This window comes from Rousettus aegyptiacus, unplaced genomic scaffold (assembly GCF_014176215.1).
Source record: "Rousettus aegyptiacus isolate mRouAeg1 unplaced genomic scaffold, mRouAeg1.p scaffold_m13_p_6, whole genome shotgun sequence".
Classification (NCBI taxonomy): Eukaryota; Metazoa; Chordata; class Mammalia; order Chiroptera; family Pteropodidae; genus Rousettus; species Rousettus aegyptiacus.
Window position 1 is genome coordinate 8,392,991 of NW_023416309.1, and position 25,054 is coordinate 8,418,044.

A 25,054-nucleotide genomic window follows, 5' to 3' on the forward strand; every position below is an offset into this window, starting at 1 on the left:
CCTTCCATCACCATATATTTGACTCCCTTTACCCTCTTCTACACTCCACTCTTCCCTCTCCCCCAGTAACCACCATACTGTTGTCTGTTTCTATGAGATTTTTGTTTGTCTTGTTTTTCATTCGCGTTCAGTTTCACATTCCACATATAAGTGAAACCATATGGTTCTCGACTTTTTTCATCTGACTTATTTTGCTTAGCATAATATTCTCAAGATCCGGCCATATCATCACAAATGGCAGTATTTCATCTTTTCTTATGGCTGAGTAGTATTCCACTATACATATACCACATCTTCTTTACTCAATCATCCATCGAAGGAAACAGGTTGTTTCCATGTCTTGGCCACCATGAATAATGCTGCAACAAACATAGGGGTGCATATATCTTCATGAATAAATATTTTCAAAATTTGGGTTAGATATTAAGAAGAGGAATTGCAGGGACACATGGTAGCTCTACTCTTAATGTTTTGAAGGACCTCTGTACTGTTTCCTATAGTGGCTATACTAATTTACATTCCCACCAGCAGTGTACAAGGGTTTGTTCCTTTTCTCCACAACCTCTCCAACACTTTTTATATCTTGTCTTGTTGATAACAGCCATTCTAACAGGTGTGAGGTGGTATCTCATTGTGGTTTTTATTTGCAGTTCCCTTATAGCTAGTGAATTTAATAATCTTTTCATATATCTGTTGGTCATTTGTCTGTCTTCTTAGGAGAAGTGTCTGTTCAGGTCTTCTGCCCATTTTTTAATTGAGTTGACTTTTTGTTCTTTAGTTGTACAAGTTCTTTATATATTCGAACTCTCATTTCTTGAATACCTTTGGACAATTACTACAACAATACAGCAGTCCAAATTTAAAAAGTCAATGAGATATGTAAGCAAATAGAACTGCATTAATATTAAGAATCATTAAAGACAGGGAGTTGTTTCACTGGATGGCACTTGTTTCAATGGAGGCATTTATAAATGAAGATTGGAAATAATGATTTAGGAGCAGCAGCTGAAGCCAAAAGAATTCTGGCTTTCTGAAAGGGAGAGCTGCTGGGAAGGTAGGGGTTTAGGGAAATACCAGGCATCCCCTGAGACAGGAAGTGAATTCTGCTAATAATCAAAGAACTTGAAAGAGAAACTTGAACCTCCAATAAGGTTGTATCCCCGGATAAAACCTTGATTTCAGCCTGTAAAACTGAGCAGAAACCCCAGTTGAGCGTTTCCTGGACTTCTGACCTATAGAAATGTGAGATAATAGATGGGTATTGTTTTAAGCCACTAGTTTGTGATAATCTGTTACACAGGGGATTCTCAATCTACTCTCTGTCCCATAATACTAGAAGGAATTGGATAAAAGAGTATCAGTGACTATGAATCATCATAGAAGAGTTTTTTTCCCTAAGGTTGGGAAGGGTTGTCTGAAGGTGCTATCAGTTGACCCCATTCAAGTCTATTGTCAATCACAATTCTAAATGATTTAGGATTTTCTTTCATTTTTTGCAAAATATCAAAACACAAAATTAAGATACTTTTACCTTGATGGCCCTCAGTTGATTTTTCTCTCCTATCACTCATTGGCTCTTTGATAATGAGGTTTTCCTGTCCATCCTCTCTATTATTCACCCAAGATCCCCACTGAGTTGACTGGTTTTTGCCCCATTAAAGAATTACGTGATATGGCTGAACTCATCAATCTCATCAGCCAAGTTAGCTTGCATCAGGATCATTTGGAAAAATGGAAGAGTAACCATTTTAATATTGATTTTAAAACACAGCTATGAAGCTACATTTGCTTCTGGAATAGAAGAAAAAATGATGGCCTTTTAAGCCAAGAATTATTATCTTCTAATGCCCTAGGGTATTTTCCACAAGATGTCAAATGTTTAAAGAAAACTTGGAAATGAATAACTTACCATTTTTAGAGTTGCAATTCAAACCTTCTGAAGCTCCTTCAGCTGATGTACAAAAAAATTCACCCCCCACTTTGGCATCTTGCAGTGAAGCCAGACTGGGTTTGGGTCTTTGGACTTCCTTGGACCTCAAAGGAAGGAGCAGTGGCTCAAGGCTGCCCTTTTTTGTGGCATCACCCTGCCTGCCCCTTTCACAGGTACTATATACTTAGCAAGCCCGCACCTGCTCTTCCTCCTGTGTCTTTATTGCAGGAAAAGCCACCACCATCCACTCATCTCAAGCTAGAAACCGAGCAGCCATCTTGGATCTTCCCCACCTCCATTCTATGCACCTTATTTGGTGACCAACTTCTTGAGTTTACTTTCAAGTTATTTCTTACATCACACAAGACAGTATAGTATAGTCCTTAAATGCAGAGATTCTAACATTCTAGACAGGCAATCCTAACACTAAAATAAATTATTGTCTATAACACGATTCTACCTCTCTTGTCCTACAACAAGGAAGCATTTTCCATAGAAACACCATTCTAAATGGTATTAGGTTACTAGGCTAATCTATAGCGGCCTGTTCAGACCACGACATCCACGAATGCTGCTTGGAACTTCTTTCACCCTCTTGGGCTCTGAAAAGCCCATTCCTATCTCTGACCTGGGCTAGCCATTCACACCATGAGACAAAGAGAGAACACCAAAGTAGCAGTGGATTCCAAAGTTCTGAATGTTTTCCTTAAGCTTGGCGCATAGAGGTCTTGCATGTGGCAGCCTTGGACAAGGGTGTGTGTGTGTGTGTGTGTGTGTGTGTGTGTGTGTGTGTGTGTGTTGAGAGAAAGACAGTAGGAGATCTCACTTACCCTTGAGAGGGTAGTGTTGTGATCTTTGGTGTTCCTGAGCTGCCTATGCTAAGGCCCCATCATAGATGTTCCTTGTGGGTAGCAGCTCTGGCTGGAGTGGGGCTGACTTCATAAGAGCACCCTGTGCAGTTGTATAGAGCCTGCATTGGAAGGGCAGCATATTTGGTTTAATGTTCTGCCGTCACCATAACGAAATACATAATTATCTTGGGACAAGAAAGCCCACATTTTCATTTTGCACTAGGCCCTACATATTATGTAGCCAATCCTAGGCTAGAAGAAGGGGTAAGGAGTCAGGGGTCTGGAATTGCAAATTAATCCTTAAGAACAGGTAGCTTGTCATTTCTATATGTCTGTCATGAGTTCTCAGCTCTCGTTTGAGTTCAATTCATTCATTCAATTATTTGGCAAATATTTGTTGGATACTTCCTGTGTGCCAGGCACTGTTTTAGGTGCTGGGGATACCAAAGTAAACAGATAAAATCTCTCTCCATGGAGCTCATCTTTCACTGAGATATGAAATGTGTGTGGTTGTCCAGATGGGATGTATGTGTATATATAGGAAGTATGGATAGAATTTATACACACACACACACACACACACACACACACACACACACACACACGAAGAAGAGCTAGGATGGCCAGAAAAGGCCTCATTGAAAAGGCAACTTTTGAGAAAGACCTGAAGAGAAGATACTCTCCAAAAATGGAGGGTTTGGGGTAGATGGGAGAATTCCACGAGTAGAGAAAAGGAAGCAGAAGTTCTGAGGTGGGACCATGCCCGGGGAGTGTGGCTGGAATGGAGAAAACAATATGGAAAGTAAAGGCGATGGGGAAGCAGATCTTACAGAATCTGGTAGGTAAGAGTAAGGGCCTTGAATGTTTCTGTGACTAAGATGGGAAGCCACTCATTAAACATGACCTGACTTATATTTTACTAAGATCATCCTGGCTTCAGTAATGAAGATAGACTGGAGAAGGTCTGGGGCAGAAGAAAGGAGATCAGTTAATAGGCTATTGTAATAATGTAGACAAAAGATGACTGTGGCTTGGGCATTCAAGTGGGTGAGTTTTGGCTTTATTTTAAATGGAAAGCCAACAGACCAGATGTAGGGTGACCAAAAAAAAGAGTAGAGTCAAGGGCGACACCAAGAGTTTTGACATGAGCAAATAGAAGAAAGGAGAGATATTGGTTAAGGGAGAATATCAGGGATTCTATTTGGATAAGTTAAGTTTGAGATATCCATTGGTCATTTAAGCAGATGTCAAGCAGACAGTTAAGTTCAAGGAAATCTTGATTAAAGATATAAATCTGAAGTAATCAGCATATAGATGATATTTGAATGAATGTAGATAGAAAATAGTTTTTAAAAATTTCCAAACCTTTGACTTTTTACTGACACTGGAGTTATTTCGAAATACCAGTTAGCAACATGGGTACACTCTAGGACATGTGTAATACTCTTAGCTAAAGGTAAGACATGAACACGTAAGATGACTGTATTTTCACTGTCTAATCTCTAAAAAAAAAAAAAAATGGAAAGAGAAAAAAGCCTTATCAGTTTGGTTATTTATTTTAAATCTTTATTATGAGTTTATTTCATCCTATAACTAATTCAAATTTTCCCTTGATTAAGAATATTTCATGGCTATCGGAATAGGACATGGGGTGGAGAGTCCCTACAGATGCCTCCCCTTCGACAGCCCCTCAAATCGTGGTTCAATTCATGTAGTTATTGTCACTATTAAGAGCTCTTCTAAATGGCCAGTTTCTTAGACTGCAGCTTTGAGAGAAGCATCATTAGAATCATCTATCCTCTGATAACCTAAAAAAATAATTTGGATCCATGGTGCATTTTGGGAGCACTTTCATGCTGAAAAGCCTAACAATTTATTTATTGCGTATTTGACATTCCAGTCAGTCTAGCCAGATGAGTCAAAAGAAGGAAACTGTTGAGGTATTTCTGAAAGCATATTTGAAGTACCTGGCAGGGATTCCTGCTCCAATGCCTCCTTTTCAAGGAGTTTTGTGTTCTCCTGCTTGAATATGGTCTTCTTTGTGGAACTAGCTACAGATATCAGTGGCTAAATAGAGAACAAAAAGAGCAAAAAAAAAAAAAAAAGTCATTAGCAGAGACTAAAACACACTTGGTATGGCAAGAACATGATATTGCCATTTTCATGCCCAGGACTAAAAACAAATGGAAACAGAACTGCTCTAGCAAAACATAGAACAAAAACCTGGGAGAATCAAGATGATTCAGCAATGATATAACTATCCATCAGAACAAAACTCAATAACTTTTAAAGGAAAACAAAATCCAGACATGTACAAAGTATCATATAAATGTTTAGCATCAAAATAATAATTGCTAGATATGTAAAGAAGCAGGAAAACATGAACCATAATCGATACAAAAAGTATTTAATAGAAAGAGACCCAAAAATGACAAAATGATGAAATTAGCAAACAAGAACTTAAAATAGCTATTACAAATATTTTCAAAATTTTAAAGGAGAAAAAAATGAATATAAGGAGTGAAAAAATAGGGTATATCAGTAGAGAAAATGGAAATTATAGAAAGGAACCATATAGAAATTCTGAAATTGAAAAGTACAAAGTCTAAAATGAAAAAAAAAAATTACTGAATCCCTAAATGAGATATTGGACATTGTAGAAGAAAGGGTCAATAAACTTGAAGACAGATCAACAGAAATCAACCAAACGGAGGCACAGAGGAAAAAAGATTAAATGAATGAACGTAGTCTCAGTGACCTATGAAATGATAACAAACAGTCTAATATCCATGTAATTTCAGTTTCTGGTTGAGGTTAGAATTCTTGTAACTTAAACTCTACTGGACACCTCTACCTCCATCTTTGCCCAGAAGTCCCAGAAGTCCATTCTGCAATGGACCCTGTGGGGCACTGCACAGAGGTCTGTGAAGTACTTACCCATATGATCTCTAAGACCCTTCTTACTTCAATGTAGCATATATGTGTATTGAATCTATAAAAATGTATTTCTAAAACATTTTTATGACTCAATATGCCTCTGCTTAATGTAGTAAAACCAATACAAAGGCAACTTTTTTCAGCTTTCTTCTAGGTCTGACCCAAATGCCACATCCTCTGTGATCTTCTTGATTGCTGTAACTGCATATGATCTCTACCATACACAGTCCTCTGTTTCTACTCTTCTTTTGACATATCCACTGGACCAGTAGTATTCGACCTGGGATACTCAAAGGCTTTCTAAACTATATGTAAGCAATGATGGCCTTAAGATATTAAAGAAAATTTTGCAAAGCTTTGAGTATGTTCATATAGGCCCATCAGCTAAATCAGCAGGCCTGCTGAAATCTTATGCAATCCATCTGGGACCTGTTTAAGACCAGGTTTTACAGCACTAGAGACACAAATCCTGAAGGCGATCAATAGCAAGAAATAGTTTGCAATTCATCTTTAGCCACCAGGAAACCAGAACTTAGAATCTTGTCTTATTTGATGTACCGCCACCTCTTTGCCCTTTATCTAGCTCTTTCAATTTATACTAGCAGAGTAACTTGCACTTGAATGACATGACTCTCCCTGGCCAGGTAAGCAATAAATTCAGCTTTGTTTTAGATCAGCAGTCCCTAACCTTTTTGGCACCAAGGACAGGTGCTCCTATGAGAATCTAATGCCTGATGATCTGAAGTGGAGCTGAGATAGTGATGTTAGCGCTGGGGAGAGGCTGCAAATACAGATGATGCGTCTCTCACTGGCCCGCCACTCACCTTCTGCTGTCCAGCCCAGTTCCTAACAAGCCATGGACCAGTACCAATCCATGCCCGGAAGTTGGGGACCCCTGTTTTAGATCATTGTTGGACTGTTGGGTTCTCTTTGTTTCCTTCTAATAAAGAGAATCAATTTTCATAACCACAACTTGCATATTTTACTCATCTAAATCCTGCTAAGGAATATTCTACAGGGCATAAAACCTCTTGAAAGCAACACAAAGGAACAATTCAAAATATTGAGGTGAGCAAAGTTTTCTTTAAATAAAGGCACCACAAAACCAGGGTAGGGTTCTGGGAGTCTTTCCCTGCCTTATATATTTATATTTCTATTAACAGTGAGATGTTGTTAGAAAAAGATTTGAGGGAAGCAAGGTGGTGCCAACTTTTGCTTAATGATCTCACCTCTACCATCTCCCAACAACTGTTATAAAAATATTTCACAGGGAGAGCTCACTTAGACTACTGTCTTACAATAGTATGAAACCATTTTTGTTTCGATTTATTTATAAAACATCCAGGCTTTTAAAAAATATATTAATTGTTTATGAGGAAAGCCGTGCACATTTGCATAAATATAAATAAGCTTAATACTTTCATGTCTTCATCAAAATGGGCTTTGGAAACTAGCAAAAGCTAGTTAATTGTATAAGACTGCATTAAAGATTTTAATGCACAGAATATAGTGATAGCTATACAGATGTCAGATATCAAGCCCAATAAGTAAATTCCTATCTGGGTATTATGTCCTTGATAGAAAACACATTTTTTTTTTCAGAAGAATGTGGCGAAAATTATGGGAGATAAAAGATATGCTTGTCAGACTAGTGAATACTCAGCTATTTCCAACTATTCCAAGTTTGTAATTTATGACTGCTACACAGCATCACAGGGGTGGTCTCTGTGGCTTGACACATAAATAACTAGCACAGAATAAGATACTTAAGTAAATATTATATAAAAAATAAAATAATATACCTGAAGTATATACTGATAACTATATTTGGTTTCTGAAAAATATTGGATAATTTTTTTAAAGTGCTCAAAGGATTTTGTATAAAAACATATTTATTCCAAATGACATATTAGATTTTCTTTAATCCGATATTTTAATCCAGTAACATCTAAGGTAGTTCCTGAAATCTAAAATGAAATTGCCTTTAAACATTTTTTTTTTCATTGACAATGATCTTAGTGAAAGGATTGTCAATAAGATTGGTTTACATATAAACATATGCACATGGAGGAAAAAGTAGGCTACTGGGAGCATCAATGTGCTTTGTACTATGGCCAGGCTGACTGTGCCCAAAGCTCAGTTCCTCCTACCTACCTTGTGACACTTCTCATACTTCTGCTGAATCTCATACTCTTCTCGCTTCAGTATTTGTGTCATTTTGGTTTCTTCGAGGTTATCATCATATTCTTCCTTCAGCTGGATCTTCTCTTGAGTATCCTGAGGAGATGTGACAGAGTTGAATCAGATCAAACTCTGGGAAGCATGTTTAAAGGGCCCTCCCTCTTTACTGAGATTAGCCTCAGGCCCTTCAGGCCTCCTGAGTCTGCTCCTGTAACTAGCTTTAGCCTGCTAGGAGCTCTAAACCCCCCAACTCCGTCACTCCCGTGAGTTGTATTCCTTCTTCAGCCCCCCAGGCTTCCTGCACTGATAGGATATCTAGGACTAAGCCACCCTCACAAACTGAATAAACCAAGGAGAAACTTCCTAGGCCAGCTCCAGAATCCTGCCTTGGATTTCAAATTACTCTGGGAAAGCCTTCCCCAAGATGACACAAAGCACATACACACCTTTTCTTTTGCTTTAGTAATTTTCCTGTAATGATAAAGCCAGTGAGCCAGGTATTCTATAGGGTCACTGGGCCGAACCTTCCCCACCTCTGCTAGAGCCTGGGTAAGGCAATTTCCAAAGCACCTCTTCAGATAGTCAGTTTCCATCCTGTGGTCTTGGGACAAATCAAAACAGAGTCACATTATTTTATAAGTCTAATTTGATTTTTAAAAAAGACACATTCCAACCAATATGGATTCATTTCAGGATAAACATGAGATGGTTCTGGATCCCACCCTTCCCGAAAGAATCAATAAATACATACATGCCAATAGCTCTTACATTCAAATGGACTTTTTTCTAAAGCTCTTCGCTGTCCTAGGTTCAGACAATAGGTCCTGGGTGTCATCAGGCCCGACAGGAGCTTGATAGATTGGTGGTTAACGGTGGCTAAGGCCTCCACTTACTCACACATTTCTGCCCTTGAGTGGAGAGGAAATAATTGACCAGGCATGGGTCCCAAGAGGGGCTCTGAACACCCAGCAAGCTGTGTTATTGTGAGGTTGGAAGCCATAGTCATCTATGACATAGATAAGACAGTAATATTCATTTCACAAGGGGCCACCGAGAAGCCTTGGGGAGAAGAAGGAGGGAAAATGCCAGGCATTGTAGCTACTGCTAATCAGAGGGTCTGCCAGCACTTAACATGATATTCCACTCTTTATTGCTTAAGCAAGAAACTACTTAAGATTAAGTTGATGCCCCTGGATTCACTATTAATCAGATTTCAAGAGCTAAAGGCAGTGAAACCTGAGTTAAATGACAGTTAGGAGTTGGCAGGGTAATGCAGCTGTATGAAGACAGACTCTGGGATCAGACAGACCAAGTTCCAGTCTTTCTTCTGCCATTTATTTATTGTGTGGTCTTCGGCAAGCCAACAGTCTCTGTGAACCTTGGTTTTCTCATCTGTAGAAAAGAAAAACAAAAGTACGTGTCTTATAATAATGAAGATTAATGGAAATAATAAATACATGTAAAGCACTTAGGCTAGCACATAATAAGTGTTTAATAAATATTAGCTATTACAGTGGAAGGTTGTGATATGAAATGGCCTAGCATCTGGCCTATTCCTCATCAACTTCATATTCTTGAAATTTATATATTTTAACACCAAAAGAGCTAATAATAAAGTAACTAAAGGCTCAGCTCCATTTTCCGGAGGCATTTTCCAGTTTAAGGCAGGAAAAATAAATAGATAGATAACAATACATACAAAATATATATTTCCTAGCTCTTCCCACTGCAAAGTCCTAGAAACAAACAAACAAAAATTTTAGTAGCAATGAGCACACTAAGCACTCAGAACTCGTCTTTAAATAGCTGTCACCACTTAAAAGGAATCAGGGATCCTTAGAGAAATGGTTAATTCCAATGTTGGGGCAGGAAAAGTCCAATAAGCCTGGAATATTTTATTGTCCCAGAAAGAGAATATTAAAAAATAAAATGGCTAGGGACACAGGAACCAGCCTGAAGGTGCTGCTACAGGCCAGATCTGGGGTAATTTGATCATCAAAATGCATAATGACTTAAATGGATTATAACTAATTGAGTAAAATAAGCATCCATGAGTCTACATAAGAATAAATAAGGAGGTAAGTGAATGAAGAGATGGCAAGTTCTTAAAGTAGAAGGCCAACTAATAAATATGGAAAGAATAATGGAGTTTTAAAAATATCACCATTTCGTGACCATCATAGTATAACTGAATCAAGCCAGAATCATCAATGAATGCTAAAACTTGGTGAATATTTGACAAGAAATAGGGTATTTATATAGCCTCAAAGTTTCTCTCACAAATTATGTGTTAAATCCAAAGGGAAATATAGAAACTTTACAGTGATAAAACCTGGCTGACACAACCTTAACCAAATGATGAAAGTAAACATCACCAATTAGGGACAAAGTGACATTGTGCATCTCCTAACATGATAGACTTCTTAGCGGGACATAATACATTTTTGTGGATTTCTGCCAAAATGCCTACTTGATCTGATTGAGGAAACATCAAATAAAATCAAACTGACAATACACAAATGACCTGTACTCTTAAAAATGCTGAGGTCATGAAAGACCAAAAAGAAGAGAATAACCATTCCGGATCAAAGGAGCCTAAGCAGACACAATAGCTACATGCAATACATGATCCCCGATTGGATCTGGACCAGAAAAAAGAGTTCTATATAGGAAAGTTCTATATTGTTCTATAGTTCTATATTGTTAGGAAAATTGGATACACTGAATGTGAATTACAGATTACATAATAGAATTGCATCAAGGTTTAAATTTCCTGGTTCGGGTAATTGAAATATGAGTAAGAAATTCCTTAGGAAATACACACGGTGTGGTAGGGCTGAATAATGGCTCCCAAAGATGTCCAAGTCCTAATACCTGGAACCTATAAAATATGTTACCTTATATGGCAAGAACTTTGCAGATGTGTTTAAATTAAGAGTTTTGATTTGGAGAGATTATCTGGATTACCCAGGTAGGCACAATGTAATCACAACTTGTCAGAGGGACATAGTAAGGTCAGACCGAGAAGGTGCTGTAATGATAGAAGGCAAGGGAGAAAAAATGATGTGATTCAAGATCATAAGCCGAGGATTATGGGTAGCCTCCAGAAGCTGGAAAATGCAAGAAAAGGATTCTCCTTTATAGCCTCCAGAAACCAGCTCTGCCAACACTTTGTTTTGGCCCTGTGAGACTCATTTTGAATTTCTGACTTTAAAAACCATAAAAGAATATAAATGTTTCAAGCCACTAAGTTTGGGGTATAGGAATTCAGAATGACTCACCCCAAAACGTGCCTCTGTGGTATGCAGATTGTTTTGAGCTAAAGGAAATCAAGACCTTGCAGGCTAAAGAGAAACTTTTTCTCCCCACCCCAACTACCTAGAAGAATTTGAATTAGGAGCTTTGCCCATAATAAGAGATTATCAGAAGTAATATCTTTTGACTGATCTATAGGGCAGGAAAAATCTAATTACTAACATCTGCTCTTCTTAGTGTCCTGCGATGACCTACCTCCCCTCTGAAGCTCCAAAGTAATCCTTAATTCATAATGTCATATATACCTCATTTTCCTTTCTGTCTTTGAATCTCTCATGTATGTAGGGTCTCTGACAGACTCGGATGTGGAGTTCCCATATGTATGTAATTAAATTCGGTCATTTTCTCTTGTTAATTTGTCTCATGTCTAATTGATTATTAGATCAGCCAAAAGAGCCTTGAGAGTAAAGTTTCTTCCTCTCCTACAGGGGTAGTGGCGGAGGGCAGAGATAGGGTGTGTGTGTGTAGGGGGGGCACGGTTGTCTCTTTCTACCAATCTGTGGCCCACCTGAACCAATACATTTGGATAAATTTTCTTCTATACCCTTTTTACTCAGGAGTGGTCCACAATCAGCAGCACTGCATCTTCTGGGGGCTTGTTAAAATGCAGATTTTCAGGGCCCACCCCAAGCCTACAGATTCAGTCTACATTTAAGCAAAATCCCTAGGTAATTTGAAGTCACAGATCTACTTTGCCTTTGTCACTATAGAACTGTGCTTCTCAGAGAATGGAATTATCAATTTTGCAGTCCCAGGAAGCCTCTCCACTTCCAGTCCTTGGGTGGATGTGGCAAACCCTTTTTGGAGAAAGCATTCGCTCCAAATTGCACATTTCCAACAATGGTCCCAATGAAATTTGTTGATCTGACAGTTACTAGGACCTGATGCAAAGACAGCAGAGCCATAATAACAGAGCCACCCATGTGAGAGGCCTGGAGAGGGATGCCTTTTACAGCCCACTTCCCATCAACTCAGGGCACGCTCACCAAGGGGGAGGAGACTATTGTTCAGAATTTCCCAGAGCTCCTCCTAGAGTCTGCTTACACTGGTCTTCCTTGTTCATAGCCTTGCATTTAGCAGGCAGAGCAAGAAGCATGGAGATCGCCTGTGTTCGAACTCTAATCCCAATGGTAGGCACACAGTAAATGTTTTTTGACAATCAGCCAAGGCTCAGATGCTTGTGAGCCCAGGCAAGCGCTCATGCTCCCTTCAGTCACTGCCCACTCTGGCACTTATTACCTTAGCCAACGTTTAGTAAAGCTTCTCCTGCCTAGCACTTTCCTGCACGTGAATTAAAACAGAACACTCCCGGGAAATGCTAGCAGAGTCCTGTGCAGAAGACTAGGCCAGAGAAGATTGCAATGGCTCTGGCCTGGCAGAGGTTGATTGCCTTTCTGGAGGTGAGGGCACCTGAGCTGGTTCTAGAAGGAATCAAGGGTCATCGGCAAGTGCAAAGGCGCGAAGTTATGAAAATACGTGCCATTGAGCTTGCAGCGACTGTCTGTCTACTCTAGCCCGGGGATCGTGGGGAGTCTCCCGCCCTTCACGGACAAGTAGCCCTTTGCGGCTCCTCTCTGCAAGCCTGCTGACCCTTTCTCTCTCCAAGTGTTCGCCCCGCTAGATTCCTCTTTTAGGCGCCCTCCAAGTGGCAAGTCTCTGCTCACCTGTCGTCGCGCCCCCTCCCCTCGGCCACGGTTCCCTCCCTCCTTCCTTCACGTGCACCCTTAGCTCACTGACCCTCAAGCCCCTTCCTCTCTGCTGCGCGTTATCCATCCTCAGCACCCTCTCCCGCACCCTCCACTCACCCGCCCGCGCGGCGCACCTCCTTCGCTCTCAAGGCACGCGCGCTCGTTGCCTAGCGACGGGACGCTACTCGCGGGTTGGGGGTAGGCGGGTGTGCGGGGCGTGCGCAGGCGCCTTCTGGGTAACAGGTTATTAGGTCTTAGCCGAGGTCCCGCGGCCCAGGCAGTTTGGGCCGTTGACTCTTGAAGGGGTGTAGGGGCTCAGGCGACGCTCAGGTTCCCCCAGCACAGCGAGAGTTCAGCGCTGGGGTGGCTCGGTAGGCTCGTCTGGGGCGGGCTCTCTTTTCTTAAGTGGTGAGTAGAGCCGCGCAGTGTGGGGTGCCTGGGAGGCGAGGACCCTTAAGCTGACCCGGGATAGGGAAGCAAACCCTTGCGCCCTGAATCGAGGTTGCCAGATAAAATATGAGATGCCCAGTTAAATTTGCATCTCTTTTTATTTCTTGTAACAACTTTTCCAGACTTGAGGAAATTGTTTCCGTGGGAAGGGGTTTTCTTATATGAAAAATAACATTCCTTACAACAGCCTCCATCGGATGAGTATTATTACCATATCCTGGACAGGAAACAGGCAGAGCGAGGTAACAAGCCTTGGCTGGGTCCCGCTGATAATGCGATGCAAGGCCAGTAGATCTGAGACCAACCCTCCACAGGGTCATACTCTTAGGCCAGAGGTTTCTCTCTTAGGGACCATGGTCCTCTTTCCATGTATTGTCTTTCTGGAGTAGCAGTACGAATCTATACTCTCCCCGCTTTTTAAATCTTAACTCAAATGACATCGAAATGTCAATGTAGTTATTGTTGTCTTTAGAGTATATCCCATTGAAGAAATACAGTGAAGCTATTGTGTTCCGAATTTAGCTGTAATAATTCTTTTCTCTGTGTGGTTAAAACAATGCTAGCTTGAGAGGGAACCAGGTTCATTTGTGCCAGTTTTTAGAATTTTCGTTTTTATGACTCCATTTATCTATGCACACATATACATTCATTTACTCACTGTTGTTGCTAATACAAAAGATGGCATACTATATACAATTTATGCACCTTGCTTTTTTTCTTTTAACTTCCCACTGTGTGCTAGGATCACTCCCTAATTTAGGAATCTTTATTCTCTTTTATATCTGCACAGACATCCATTGTGTTACTGTATCTCATCAATCCCTTAATAATGAAGTTTTGGATGGGGTTCCAGTTTGGCTACTCTAAGTAGTGGTTCACTATAACAATGTGCATATTTCACTTCATATTTTTGCAAGATAGGATCCCAGAAGTGAGATCGTTGGGTCAAAAGGTAAATACATATGTAATCTAGATATTGCCAAAGTCCTTTCCACAGCGGTTATACCATTTTGTACTCTCACCATCATATTATGAGAAAGAGCAGTATTGACGTCTATGGATGAATCTTAGGAGGTCTTTTTTTTTACTTTAAGTATAGTTGAAATAAAATATTATATTAAGTTCATATGTACAATATAGTGACTCAACATTTATAGACCTTACAATGTGATCATGACACTAAGTCTAGTAATCATCTCTTACCATGCAAAGTTATCACAATATTATTGACTATGTCCTCTTCACCTTTTTCACCCATCTCCTCACCTCCTCCCTTCTGGCAATGATCAGTTTGACCTCTGTTTCTATGAGTCTGTTTTTGTTTTGTTTTTAGATTCCACCTATAAGTGAAACCATATGGTATTTGTCTTTCCATGTCTAATTTCACTTATTATAATACTTTTTAGTCATTATTTTTAATTTTCTGAAGGATGTTATGTGCATTTGTCCAGGGACAGGTCTAGACTCACTGGCATTCTACTTCCTATAGTTGCTCATGCCCGACATATAATAAGTTCTCAATATATGTATCCATAAGAGTCTGGATTCCATAAAGGTGATTTGAAGATGATCAGTTTTTTCAAAGCACGTGAGATACAGTGGTTGCTTCATTTCTTTTCTTTCTTCAAAAAAAAAAAAAAACCTTGTCTAAAGTTATTCTTGTTCTTCTTCATGCCTAATAGACTGGCACATTACTGGGAGGGAGAGTGGAGAAACTATCATTCACTTGCTACAATGGAGAGCCAGCTGTGACAGCCCAGTGACTAAAACACTCCTGGAGGAGCTAGAGGAGCTTGTTTTCTAGTGGGAGGACAGACATGTGCATACACAGATAATTCTCAGGTAGTGTGACAACTGCTGTGTGAGCTGCTTGGGGGAGAAGGAACTTCTTTGTATTGCCTGGGAAGGCTCAGGAAATGAGAGATGATTTACATCTTGCAGATGAGGAGATACTTTACTTTCCAAGCTGTGAGATGGCAAGGCATCATCATGGACAAAAGTCATGGAGATGAAAACAGGCAATGTATGATCAGCAGAATAGCAGGATGTTCAGTGTAGTTAGAGCCCAGGGTATGCTGAAGGCAGAAGAGATGTCTGGAGGTGAGCCTGAAAAGAAAATTGGGGTCAGAGTGTCAGGAGTCTAATATGCTATTCTTTGAAAGTTGAGGTTTTAAATTCTTTGGCCTTGGAGATTTATGGACTCGTTTTGTTTTTTTTTAGATGGGCTATTGTGATGTTTTCTAGAAATAACTCCCATTGCTTGGGAGGAGCATCTTAGTACAGACATTAGAGTAATGACTCAGGAATCAGGAATTAGGTATGAATCCCACCTCCACTGTGTGCCTCCTGTGTGATCCTGAACTGTTCAATTATGCTCTTTGTGTCTGGACTTCTTCATTTGCACTATGGAGATAATGACATCCATTTTTCAGGTATGTTGTAAGGATTAAGTGAGACATGCATTGCTTGGCATATAGTCCTCTCACATTCAATAATGACCATATCCCTTTTCTGACTCCTGGATTTGAGAAACTATATTAGTTGTAGTGACTTCTATAGAGCCTTTTTGGAAACCATTAAAAGTTTCCCAGGGCCAGCTTGCTTGTGCCATCCTTGATGGGAGGTGCCCATCACTGGTGACACTATATAATGCTTTGTTGGTCTCACCGAACTCTACTTTTATTGCACTTTAATTGAAAATTTCCTGCATTAATCTTTTTAGAAGCTAAGAGTTAGAAATGGAGTCGATATATCTTCAAAAGCACCTTGGGGCATGTCTAACTCAAGGTCTTGCAGAAGTGGCAAGAATTCGCCCAGTGGATCCAATAGAATATTTAGCATTGTGGATTTACAAGTATAGGGAAAACATGATCATGGAGAAACTGGTAAGTACGAATCTTCTTTTAGAGAATTAGAAGAATAAAATAATTCATCCAGTTTGTTTGCTTTTTTAAAAAGTTCAATATTATTCTTTCTGTTATAAAAATAGTATGTTTATTATACAAAAACTTGGACAACAGGAAAAAGTAGAAGAAAATTCCTGAAGAGAACATTATTTAGATTTTTAGATTTCTTCTAGTCTTTTTTCTACACATTTCTCTGTAGATTTTTTTAACATAATTGTGATCATACTCAATGGTTAACTTTAATTCTGTGCTCTTTATTCAAATAAAAGACATATTTTTTCAAATTATTATATAGTTTTCAAATGGATAGACTATAATTTGTTTAACCTTTTCCCCATCGTTGGTGATTAATGCTTTCAAGATTGCTTTTACAAATTGCTTTATCTCTAATAAGTCATGTGATACTTTTTCTTTTTTAAACAATGCTAGAGACAAAAGGAAATGGCTGACTTGGAACATGAAAGAGAACTAGCTCTGATGGAGCAGGAAATGAAGGAGAGGCTTAAAGCCGAGGAGCTCATGTTTCAGCAGGTGAGATTAGAGAGTTCAGAGGTGACTGGAATTAGCCTCTGCATGGTGCAACCCAATTGTTGAAAAAATCCTCATCTCTGGTTACTTAGGTATGGTTTTCTTATATCTTAATATTTATGTATGTATTTTCTTTGCTGGAGAAGCAGCAGCAGTGAGGTAGGAGGAAAACCCAGAGAGTGTGCTCTCATATAAGCTAAGGGGAGAGCGTCTTGGTGAGACCTCAGTGGTCAACCATGTGTATTACTGGTTGAGTGAGAGCAGGCCTGCAAAGTGCTCATTCAAGTTCACTGGTGACTTTGATGGGAGCGGTGTGGGTGGGGAGAGGTATAGCAGGGGAGATGGTGAGTTAGGTAATGCTTTCAAGATTTTCAAGGAAGGTGTATTTTTGTTTGGTTTGGTTTTTTGGGTTTTTTTTAGGAAGAGTAGAGAGAGAGCAATTGATGTTAAGAAATAGATGGAATGATTTATAGAGTCTGCTTTCCATGGAAACAAAAGGAAATAGAGTCTGGAACATAGATTAATCAGGTAGAAGGACACTTTTTTGATTCTTTGATTTAAGGAAAGTAGAAAGAATAGCATAGGTACATGTGAGTATATAGGTTTTGTGGCACAAAATTGAAAGCAATTCTTGTGTGACTGTTTCTTCTTTATGAAGTAGGGACCATGATCATTTTCCAAGAATGATGTGTGTCAAGAGTGGTGAAGGTTTGAAATGGTGGCTTTGGAGAATGATAGAGAGTGAATGCCAAGTCAAATTTAGCATTACTTGGTCGCACTGAGTACCCTAATACAGTTGGAGACCAAGCATTTTTAATGTTGCCATCTGATTTGGTTTTGTGATTATGGGATTTTTTTCCACTGATACATAGATATCAGAGTGAAGATGTGGCAGAGGCAGACCCTTTGACTGAAATAGGTTTGGGGTAGCAGGATTGGGGAGTTGAAGATATTTGTAAGAGAATGTTTAGAGTGATGGGTCATGGAATATAAACTTGACAGAGCAAAGTTCCAGAGTGGCTTCTGGACTAATTATTCATAGAGAGCGTTAGAACTAAATTTAAGTCACCCCTATAGTTCTACCATATAGTACTTAATTATAGAGTCTTGACTTGAGACTATACATTTTAAAAAGGGAAAGAAACCAACTATATGGGTATGTGGATAAAAAGTTAAATATAGATGTGGCGAATAGCTTCTCTGTCTAATCTCCCATCCTTGATAGTGGGATCAAATATTTTAGGCACCTTAGATGGATATGGCTGTTGGAAACTTTACTATGGCACTCCAAAACTGTTTTGTTGTAAGAGTGTCACTGCGATTGATCGTGTGCTGAGCAATGGTGCAAATTGATGAGAGTACCACCTATAGTCTCTGTTACAATTACTCAACTGTGTTGTTGTAGTGTAAATGCAGTCAAGCAAATGACCATGGGAGTGTTTCAATAAAACTTTATTTATAGACATTGAAATTTGAATTTCACATAATTTTCATTATGATTATTCTTTGATGTTTTTCAACCATTTAAAAATGTAGAAACTGTTCTTAGCTGGGAGGCTGTACAAAAACAGGAGTTGGGTCAGATTCGGCCTACAGAATTTAGTTTGCTAACCTCTATGCTAGTGTGACATATATGTTGAGTTGGGACCAAATATGTTGTTGATTATTTATGGTTTCAGATAATATACTTAGGATTTTCTCATCTACTCTCTGTAACCAAAGTTTGGCTCTTGAAGACCCATCAATGCTTAAAGAAATTTTGTCTGAAAAAATTACTTAAATCTCATTTATTGCTTCAAAAAGAATAGAGAAAATGGCATGACTTTGTGTGAATTGTGCTTTTCTACAACTAGCAATTAAGGAAGCTTCCTTTTTTGTACTTCAGGAAATATCTGTAAAAGCTAAAATATTAGGTGGCTGTGATCATTTATATTTGTAAGTTTCTGAAATTTAAGTGGGTGTAAACTTAATTATCCTGGGACATTTCAGAGTGATAGAATTAATTCCTTGCAATTGGTATGACTCTAACATGATTTATTTATTTCTGAATATTCAGCAACAGCTGGCCTTCCAGCTGGAGTTGGAAATGCAAGAAAAAGAGAGGCAGAGAATAGAAGAACTGCAGAGAGCTCAAGAACTTTTGCAGTCGGTAATTTGAAGTTTTGTAAATGTCTGTTTTATTTGAAACCTCTTAGAATCCTCAAGCCGCTTTTTCTAACTTTTATATCATGGGATTTATAGTCTGAAGACTTGCCATACATTAGCTGTGTGACTTAAACAGTCTTAGAAACTTTTTTAGTCTTAGTTTACCTTTTTGAAAAATAGGGATAACAGCATGATATAATTAGCAATATCTCACTGGGTTGTTATAAAAATCTAATAAGATCATGAATGCAAAACAGCTTTGTGAGCAGTAAAGTTCTCTAATAGTGATGTTATCAAATTTTAGTTAAGAGATAATTGTTCCTAATTATGGCGGTTGATGTTGAAGTTTAAAGTCTTTGTAATATTAGGAATATTTTGATCTCTGAGGCAGTAGTGTATCTCTTTTCTTCATGTTAGATGTATTATCAATAATAATTTACATTAAAATATGTTATTAATATGGATTTTTCATGTCTTTCATTAAATAAACTATGTGGTAACTCAAATCAAAAAGTCCATCTCATACAGACTGTGTCTGTATGTTAAGCCTCAGTTCGGCCAATGTTTCTTGGTACCCAAAAAGTATGTATCATTTGGATCAAACTTTTGAATGACTGAGTTGTACTTTTTAACTGGGTATTTAATATTGTATGCTTATAGCCAGTATCTGTTAAGTAAATGTTACTCCTCTGTTTATCTCATAATTAAAAATAAAAACAGAAGCAGGTTTTATAGAACACGTTTATTAATGGCTTAAATGAGAACATTATTATTCAAAGCAATTTTTAAAAAGTTGTCAGGGTGAATTAATAAAAATGAGATTTTTTTAAGGGGGTAAATTTAAAAGCTCTATACATAATTTTATGAAATAAAATTTTATGCTACTGCTCTCTTAGTCTGAGTGTAGATATACATGAATACACACACTCATGTAAATACATATAGATACATAGCTCCCTTCTATTCCGTTAAGGTTCAGTGGATCTACAATGAAAGAAGAAAAACTAGAATACATCAAGAAAACAGTGATCAAAATGAAAGAATTGAAAGTAATTTTTATCAAGATGCCCTGATAGCTAATTTGAATGTTTGAAAGCCTACGATTTATACAAGGGATTGGACTCTGTTTTGTGGCTCCATGAGGGTTACACTCATGTTACTGTGTGTAGGCATCATCAGACTGTGTGACTAGAGCCACAGTAACTTCTATAATCTATATTCCTACTGTCTGTCACCCACCACCTCTCTCCTGCAAAGTGCCCCTGCCTTACCCAGTGCTCAGAGAAGAGTCCATTTATGTCCTTGTGCCCTACTCTTCTTGTGGCTGCAGAGACACAACTTAAATTGTCATTTGCAAAAAGAAATTCATTGGAAGAATCCTGAGTTGAAGAAAGTGTTTTACAACTAAATGTAAAGAGCTCTGGTACAACTGGGCCTTCCAGACCATTGGGAGCGAGAGAATCAAATGCTACCAGGACTCTCACCTTTGCTATTCTCTGGCTCTTAGTTTCAGTCTCTCTCACAATGGCCTGGTTTGCTGCAAATGGGTAAGGGACGTGGTCCTTAATGCCTCCTGGGTCTCGTAATGTGGCTCCTGCCAGCTCAGTGAATTCTTTTTTCTGATTTCAGCCAAAAAGCATCTTGGGGAAGGATTTCAATCAGGTTAATTTGTGTCAAGTATTTATCAGTTAGCTGAGGGGCAGGGTCCTAATGAGAACGTGGACTTTCCCACTACAACCATGTGGTGGTGGGCTAAGATGTTACAGGAGAATGGAATGGTGTTGAGAAAACAGTACCACATATGTCCCCTATAATTAGGGTAACTGTATATGTGGTCATGAGATCACTAATCTTCGAACAGCCAGAATGAATCAGCTCTGGATCAGTGAGGTCACCATGCTGCCTTAGAATGAAAAGGTAAAGGCCATAGCAAAGTGTGGTTGGTTAGGTTTTCACATTCAGAACCAGGCTTCCCATGTGTTCAGAGTACTATAAAGAGCATTGCTTGGGTATTATGAGAGGATTTGTGCATTGGATAGTACTTGGGCCAGATTAATTCCTTCAGAAATATTTACCACTTGCTCATTCTATGTATAATGCTACTTAACTGCAAGTTCTCTCTAAAATCTTACTTATTCTAAGAGTTTATTAAAATTTTTGTTCCGTACCTTTATATATTTGCTAATAATTTGGCTTCAGGTTTGATGTTTAAGCACATTTTATTTTTTTAAAAGTTATATTTAATTGTAAGCAAAACATGGTTGTCTTCTGTTGATATAGAGTATTAGAGTATTATTTGTATTCAGATCACTACTTTAAGCATGATAAGATTTTCACTATTAAATTTATCATAGAATTATGTAAAAATAAAAATGTTTGAGAATTACACATGTGATCAAAATGCAAAGTATATTCAGAGCATTTTTTTTATTTCTGTATATTATAGGAGATGGGAATGGATATGGAAAGTATAGCTAAAGATGAAGATACTTCATCTGTAGAGGTAAGAAGAAAAAATCATTCTATATTATATGAAATAAATGAATATCCTGGAATGTAAAGCTTAATTTTGATACATCAGTAGCTAAATTTTTAATAAGGAGATTAGCAAAACTGGAAGGCTAAATATATATTCTAATAATAAAAAGCCACAAGTATGATGCGCTTTAAATTTTAAAACAAAATCTCAAAGTAGATAAAAATTGGACAGTTAGTTTGTGTTTGTATTTTTGAAAACCAGGATATTATGATATATTGACCACATGATTACTTAGATATATTTTAAATTTCCAAAAATATATTTTTAGCAAATTTTAGCATTTATTCCTAGAATTCTCTTGCCATTAACAGATATTGGTTCATTTCATTAATTTAACAATGTTGAATTTTGACGTTGTAGTTAAGAAATTTCTTATCAAAACGAAAAGAAAATTAATATTTTAATTTTGAAGTCATTTAAAAGTAAAAATGAATTTTTCGATTATAGGATACAATAGACTCAGGCAAGACACTAGCTGAAATTAGTGATCGATATGGGGCACCTAACTTGAGCAGAGTGGAAGAACTTGATGAACCAATGCTATCTGATGTAAGTATCTGTAGAGAGTGTTGTGAAAACCAAAATTTTTACTTCGGGAAAGCCTAGACCATATGAGGTCAGGGTTGCTTGGTAAATGGGCCTTTTGCTTAATAGAAAGAAAACTAGTTCCCTAATATGGCGCTGTGTCCCTAATTGACTTTCAGCCCTTTTGTGAATGTGTGAGGGTGGGCACATATCCAGCTTCTTACAATTGTGTCAGAACTGACGAGAAAGTAGCTGGAAGCATGGTCATATTGAGGTAGCAGTGTTGCCCTTTTGTGCGGAAGGTAATATATGTATTTTGGAGTTAGGCTTTGAAATATTTTAAATCTCTTCAAAACATGTATTTAAAATCATTCAGTGAAATACATAAACTTTAAATTTGGGGGGCCAACATTTTGGTTCTCAGTAGCAAACCCTGGAACCAAATAAATATCTTAATGAAAGTGCATGCTTTTACAGTTTATAAGTACATTTGTTTATTTAATAAACATGCAGTATTTTCTACATGCCAGGCACTGTGCCCGATGCTTTTGTAAATAAACCAGATAATTTTTGACCTTGTCTAGGGAGAAATAGACAATTGGACAAGCAATTAATGGTCATTGTTACAGTGACCAGGTAATTTATTGTCTAAACCAGTGAGCTTTGAGAGTGAAAGGATAATGAAGCTGATTGGCAGGTATAAACTAGGGCTGTCCTAGCAGATGGGTACATCTAGCCACCTTAATCAGTGTGCATCGACAAGGGGGACAGTCATTCCAGTTGATGAACCTTGGTCATGGAAGGCTTCTTGAAGGAAGTCAGTTATTTGTCATTCAGTAGTGGGGTGGGGGGTGGGCCTGAGAACACAGCAAGTATGAAGACCCAGTTAGGGAAGGCTATAGAAAGTATGAAGCAGGCAGGGATGAGATGAGGCAGGGGAGAAGGTAGAGGCCAGTCCATGAAGGGACTTGTAATCTGTGCTCAGACATTTAGATTTTATCCTAAAGGCAGTAGAGGGTGATATGATCAGAACTGCATTTTAGAAAGGCCATTTGGCTACAGCATAGAGAAGAGAATGGAGTGATAGACTTGAGAATTCTATTGGGAGGCTATGGCAGGAATCTAGACAGAGATAATATCGATGACCTGAAATAGTAAAATGACATTTTTAAAAGCTGTTCAAAAAGCAGAGTCGGAAGGACTGGGTGCTAGTGAGTCAATGGATAAATTTTTATTAAATATCTTGGTACTATGCAAGATACTAGAACATACCAGTGGATAAAACAGATTGAGTTCCTGCCCTTTGGGCACCATAAGCCAGCGGGTTAGGTGCTCTGAGAAGACAGAGCAGGGAAACCTGACCTACTCTGGATGAGTTTTCTCGAAGAAGTGAAGTTTAAGGGGTCTCCTGAGATAAGCCAGCAGATAGAGATTAAGGTGCTTTCCAGGAACTGAAATAGCCCAGTATTATGGCTGGGTTGCATGGAGCTGGGAGAATGATGTGATTTGAAGCTGGATAAAGGCCAGATCACACTATGCTTTCTAATGTCATGTTAGGAATTTTGAACTTAAGTGCAGTTGGGAGCCATTGAGAGTTTATGTAAGAATTCGATATGTGTTTTTAGGAAATGGAGAGAGGATTTGAATGGGTAGGACTGGAAACAGGAGACCACTTAGGAGGTTATTACAGTCACCCAGATGCAGGATGGCTAATCATGTACCAGAGTGCACAGATGTGGACAACTGACTAGATTTGATATTGACTGGGAGGATGAGAGGGAAATAAATCAAGGACGATACCCATATTTCTGCCTTAGGCAACTGGACTGTACCATTTTTTGAGCTTTACCATTTGTTGAATTGAGGAACATAAGAAGAGGGAGTAGGTTTTATAAAAACGATGGCTTTAGTTGTGGACACATTGAATTTCAGGTGGCTATGAGATATGAAGATGAAAATGGCCAAAGGCCAGTTGATATATAATACATGTCTGGAGGACAGGAGCAAGGTCCAGAAATCATGGGCATAGATGCTAAGCAAAGTTAGGATAGTGAACGAGGTAGCTAAGAGAACTTGCAGAATGAAGGAGGAGGCTCAGGATGGAAGCCATTAGAAACTGCAATGTTTAAGGAGTGGGTACAGGTAGAGGACCCTGGCAAAAAGGATAAGGATATCAATAGAGGATAGCAAAACAAGTAGAAGAGAGTGTGGGTTATAAATACATTGAGAACACGGTTATTATTATATTGAATTTGGATTTTATTTGAAATAATTTGAAATAATCAAAAAGCTTCATTTACATAGTCACATAGAAATTACCTAGATTCTGTTTTCTTTGGCTTGTATCTTTTCACAGTTCTAATTGTATTAAATCATATTTACTATTTATTTTGCTTTTAGGTTGCATTAAATATAGATCAAGATTTTTAGGATCAGCCAAACTAAGAGCAATAAATTTTTCTGTTTATTTTAAAATATGAGGTCGCCAATTGTGTTTTTTACTTCCAAATTTGAACTGTTTTTTCTCTAAAGATGGCTTTATAAATTGGCTTCCTGGGTGGCCTTAAAATATTGTTTTGGACTTCCTAATGCAACTGGTTATTTGTATGATTTCATTGAGAGAATTGGAGCAAGAATTTCCCAAAGAGACCAAAAGAGGCAAATGAGGGACAAGCTGAAAAGAATGTGTGTATCTAAGTGAGAACAAGATTGCTTGAAATGAAAATTACTGTCTGTGAGAAGTGGAAGAGGCTGTCACTGTGTAGGGCTCAAAAATATTTGACATGCTTTAGATATGGCATTTCCTCCTGGGAATGAACTGTAAAGATTTTCCCAGTTTGCTGGGAAGTAATGCTTCATAGTACCACTTAATCCATGCTAACTGATGGGGCTTCGATGGGTAAGGATACAGAGAAGCATCATTTTTTCGGGAACAATCAGTGGGCAAAGGTACTGTGTTACCACTGAAGAGAAAACTGCATTGGGTACAGGCCACGCAGAGTGCTTCTTTGAGTGAATGTTGAGCAGTCTGTGGACCCTTGCTACATTTTTGTTCCCTT

The 25,054-nt window shown here is 38.4% G+C and overlaps 2 protein-coding genes across 13 annotated transcripts; one reads left to right on the forward strand and one right to left on the reverse strand.

Annotated features, from left to right (window-relative positions):
* Positions 1 to 243: 243 nt before the first annotated feature.
* DYDC2 (DPY30 domain containing 2) lies at positions 244 to 13,056 on the reverse strand. Of its 10 annotated transcripts, none has more exons than XM_036223768.1 (7): positions 13,020 to 13,033; positions 8,668 to 9,291; positions 8,346 to 8,500; positions 7,873 to 7,995; positions 4,749 to 4,848; positions 1,910 to 2,034; positions 244 to 359 (listed from the first exon to the last, which is right to left on the reverse strand). In XM_036223768.1, the coding sequence occupies exons 2-6, from the start codon at positions 8,732 to 8,734 to the stop codon at positions 1,928 to 1,930; spliced, it is 552 nt and encodes a 183-aa protein (XP_036079661.1). In that variant the 5' UTR covers positions 8,735 to 9,291; positions 13,020 to 13,033; the 3' UTR covers positions 244 to 359; positions 1,910 to 1,927. The 10 variants fall into 10 exon arrangements, with proteins under 10 accessions (XP_036079661.1, XP_015977082.2, XP_036079663.1 ...); XM_036223770.1 differs by lacking the exon at positions 244 to 359 and having other exon boundaries at positions 928 to 2,034; positions 8,346 to 8,370; positions 8,470 to 8,500; positions 9,209 to 9,291; positions 13,020 to 13,056; XM_016121596.2 differs by lacking the exon at positions 1,910 to 2,034.
* Positions 13,057 to 13,246: 190 nt separating this feature from the next.
* Positions 13,247 to 24,444, forward strand: DYDC1 (DPY30 domain containing 1). Of its 3 annotated transcripts, none has more exons than XM_016121763.2 (7): positions 13,247 to 13,310; positions 15,573 to 15,784; positions 16,075 to 16,237; positions 16,688 to 16,789; positions 18,843 to 18,935; positions 21,378 to 21,434; positions 21,918 to 22,358. In XM_016121763.2, exons 3-7 carry the CDS (start codon positions 16,091 to 16,093, stop codon positions 22,074 to 22,076), a joined length of 558 nt encoding a protein of 185 aa, XP_015977249.2. In that variant the 5' UTR covers positions 13,247 to 13,310; positions 15,573 to 15,784; positions 16,075 to 16,090; the 3' UTR covers positions 22,077 to 22,358. The 3 variants fall into 3 exon arrangements, with proteins under 3 accessions (XP_015977249.2, XP_015977257.2, XP_015977244.2); XM_016121771.2 differs by lacking the exon at positions 13,247 to 13,310 and adding an exon at positions 24,396 to 24,444 and having other exon boundaries at positions 15,065 to 15,784; positions 21,918 to 22,019; XM_016121758.2 differs by lacking the exon at positions 13,247 to 13,310 and having other exon boundaries at positions 15,065 to 15,784.
* Positions 24,445 to 25,054: the final 610 nt, after the last annotated feature.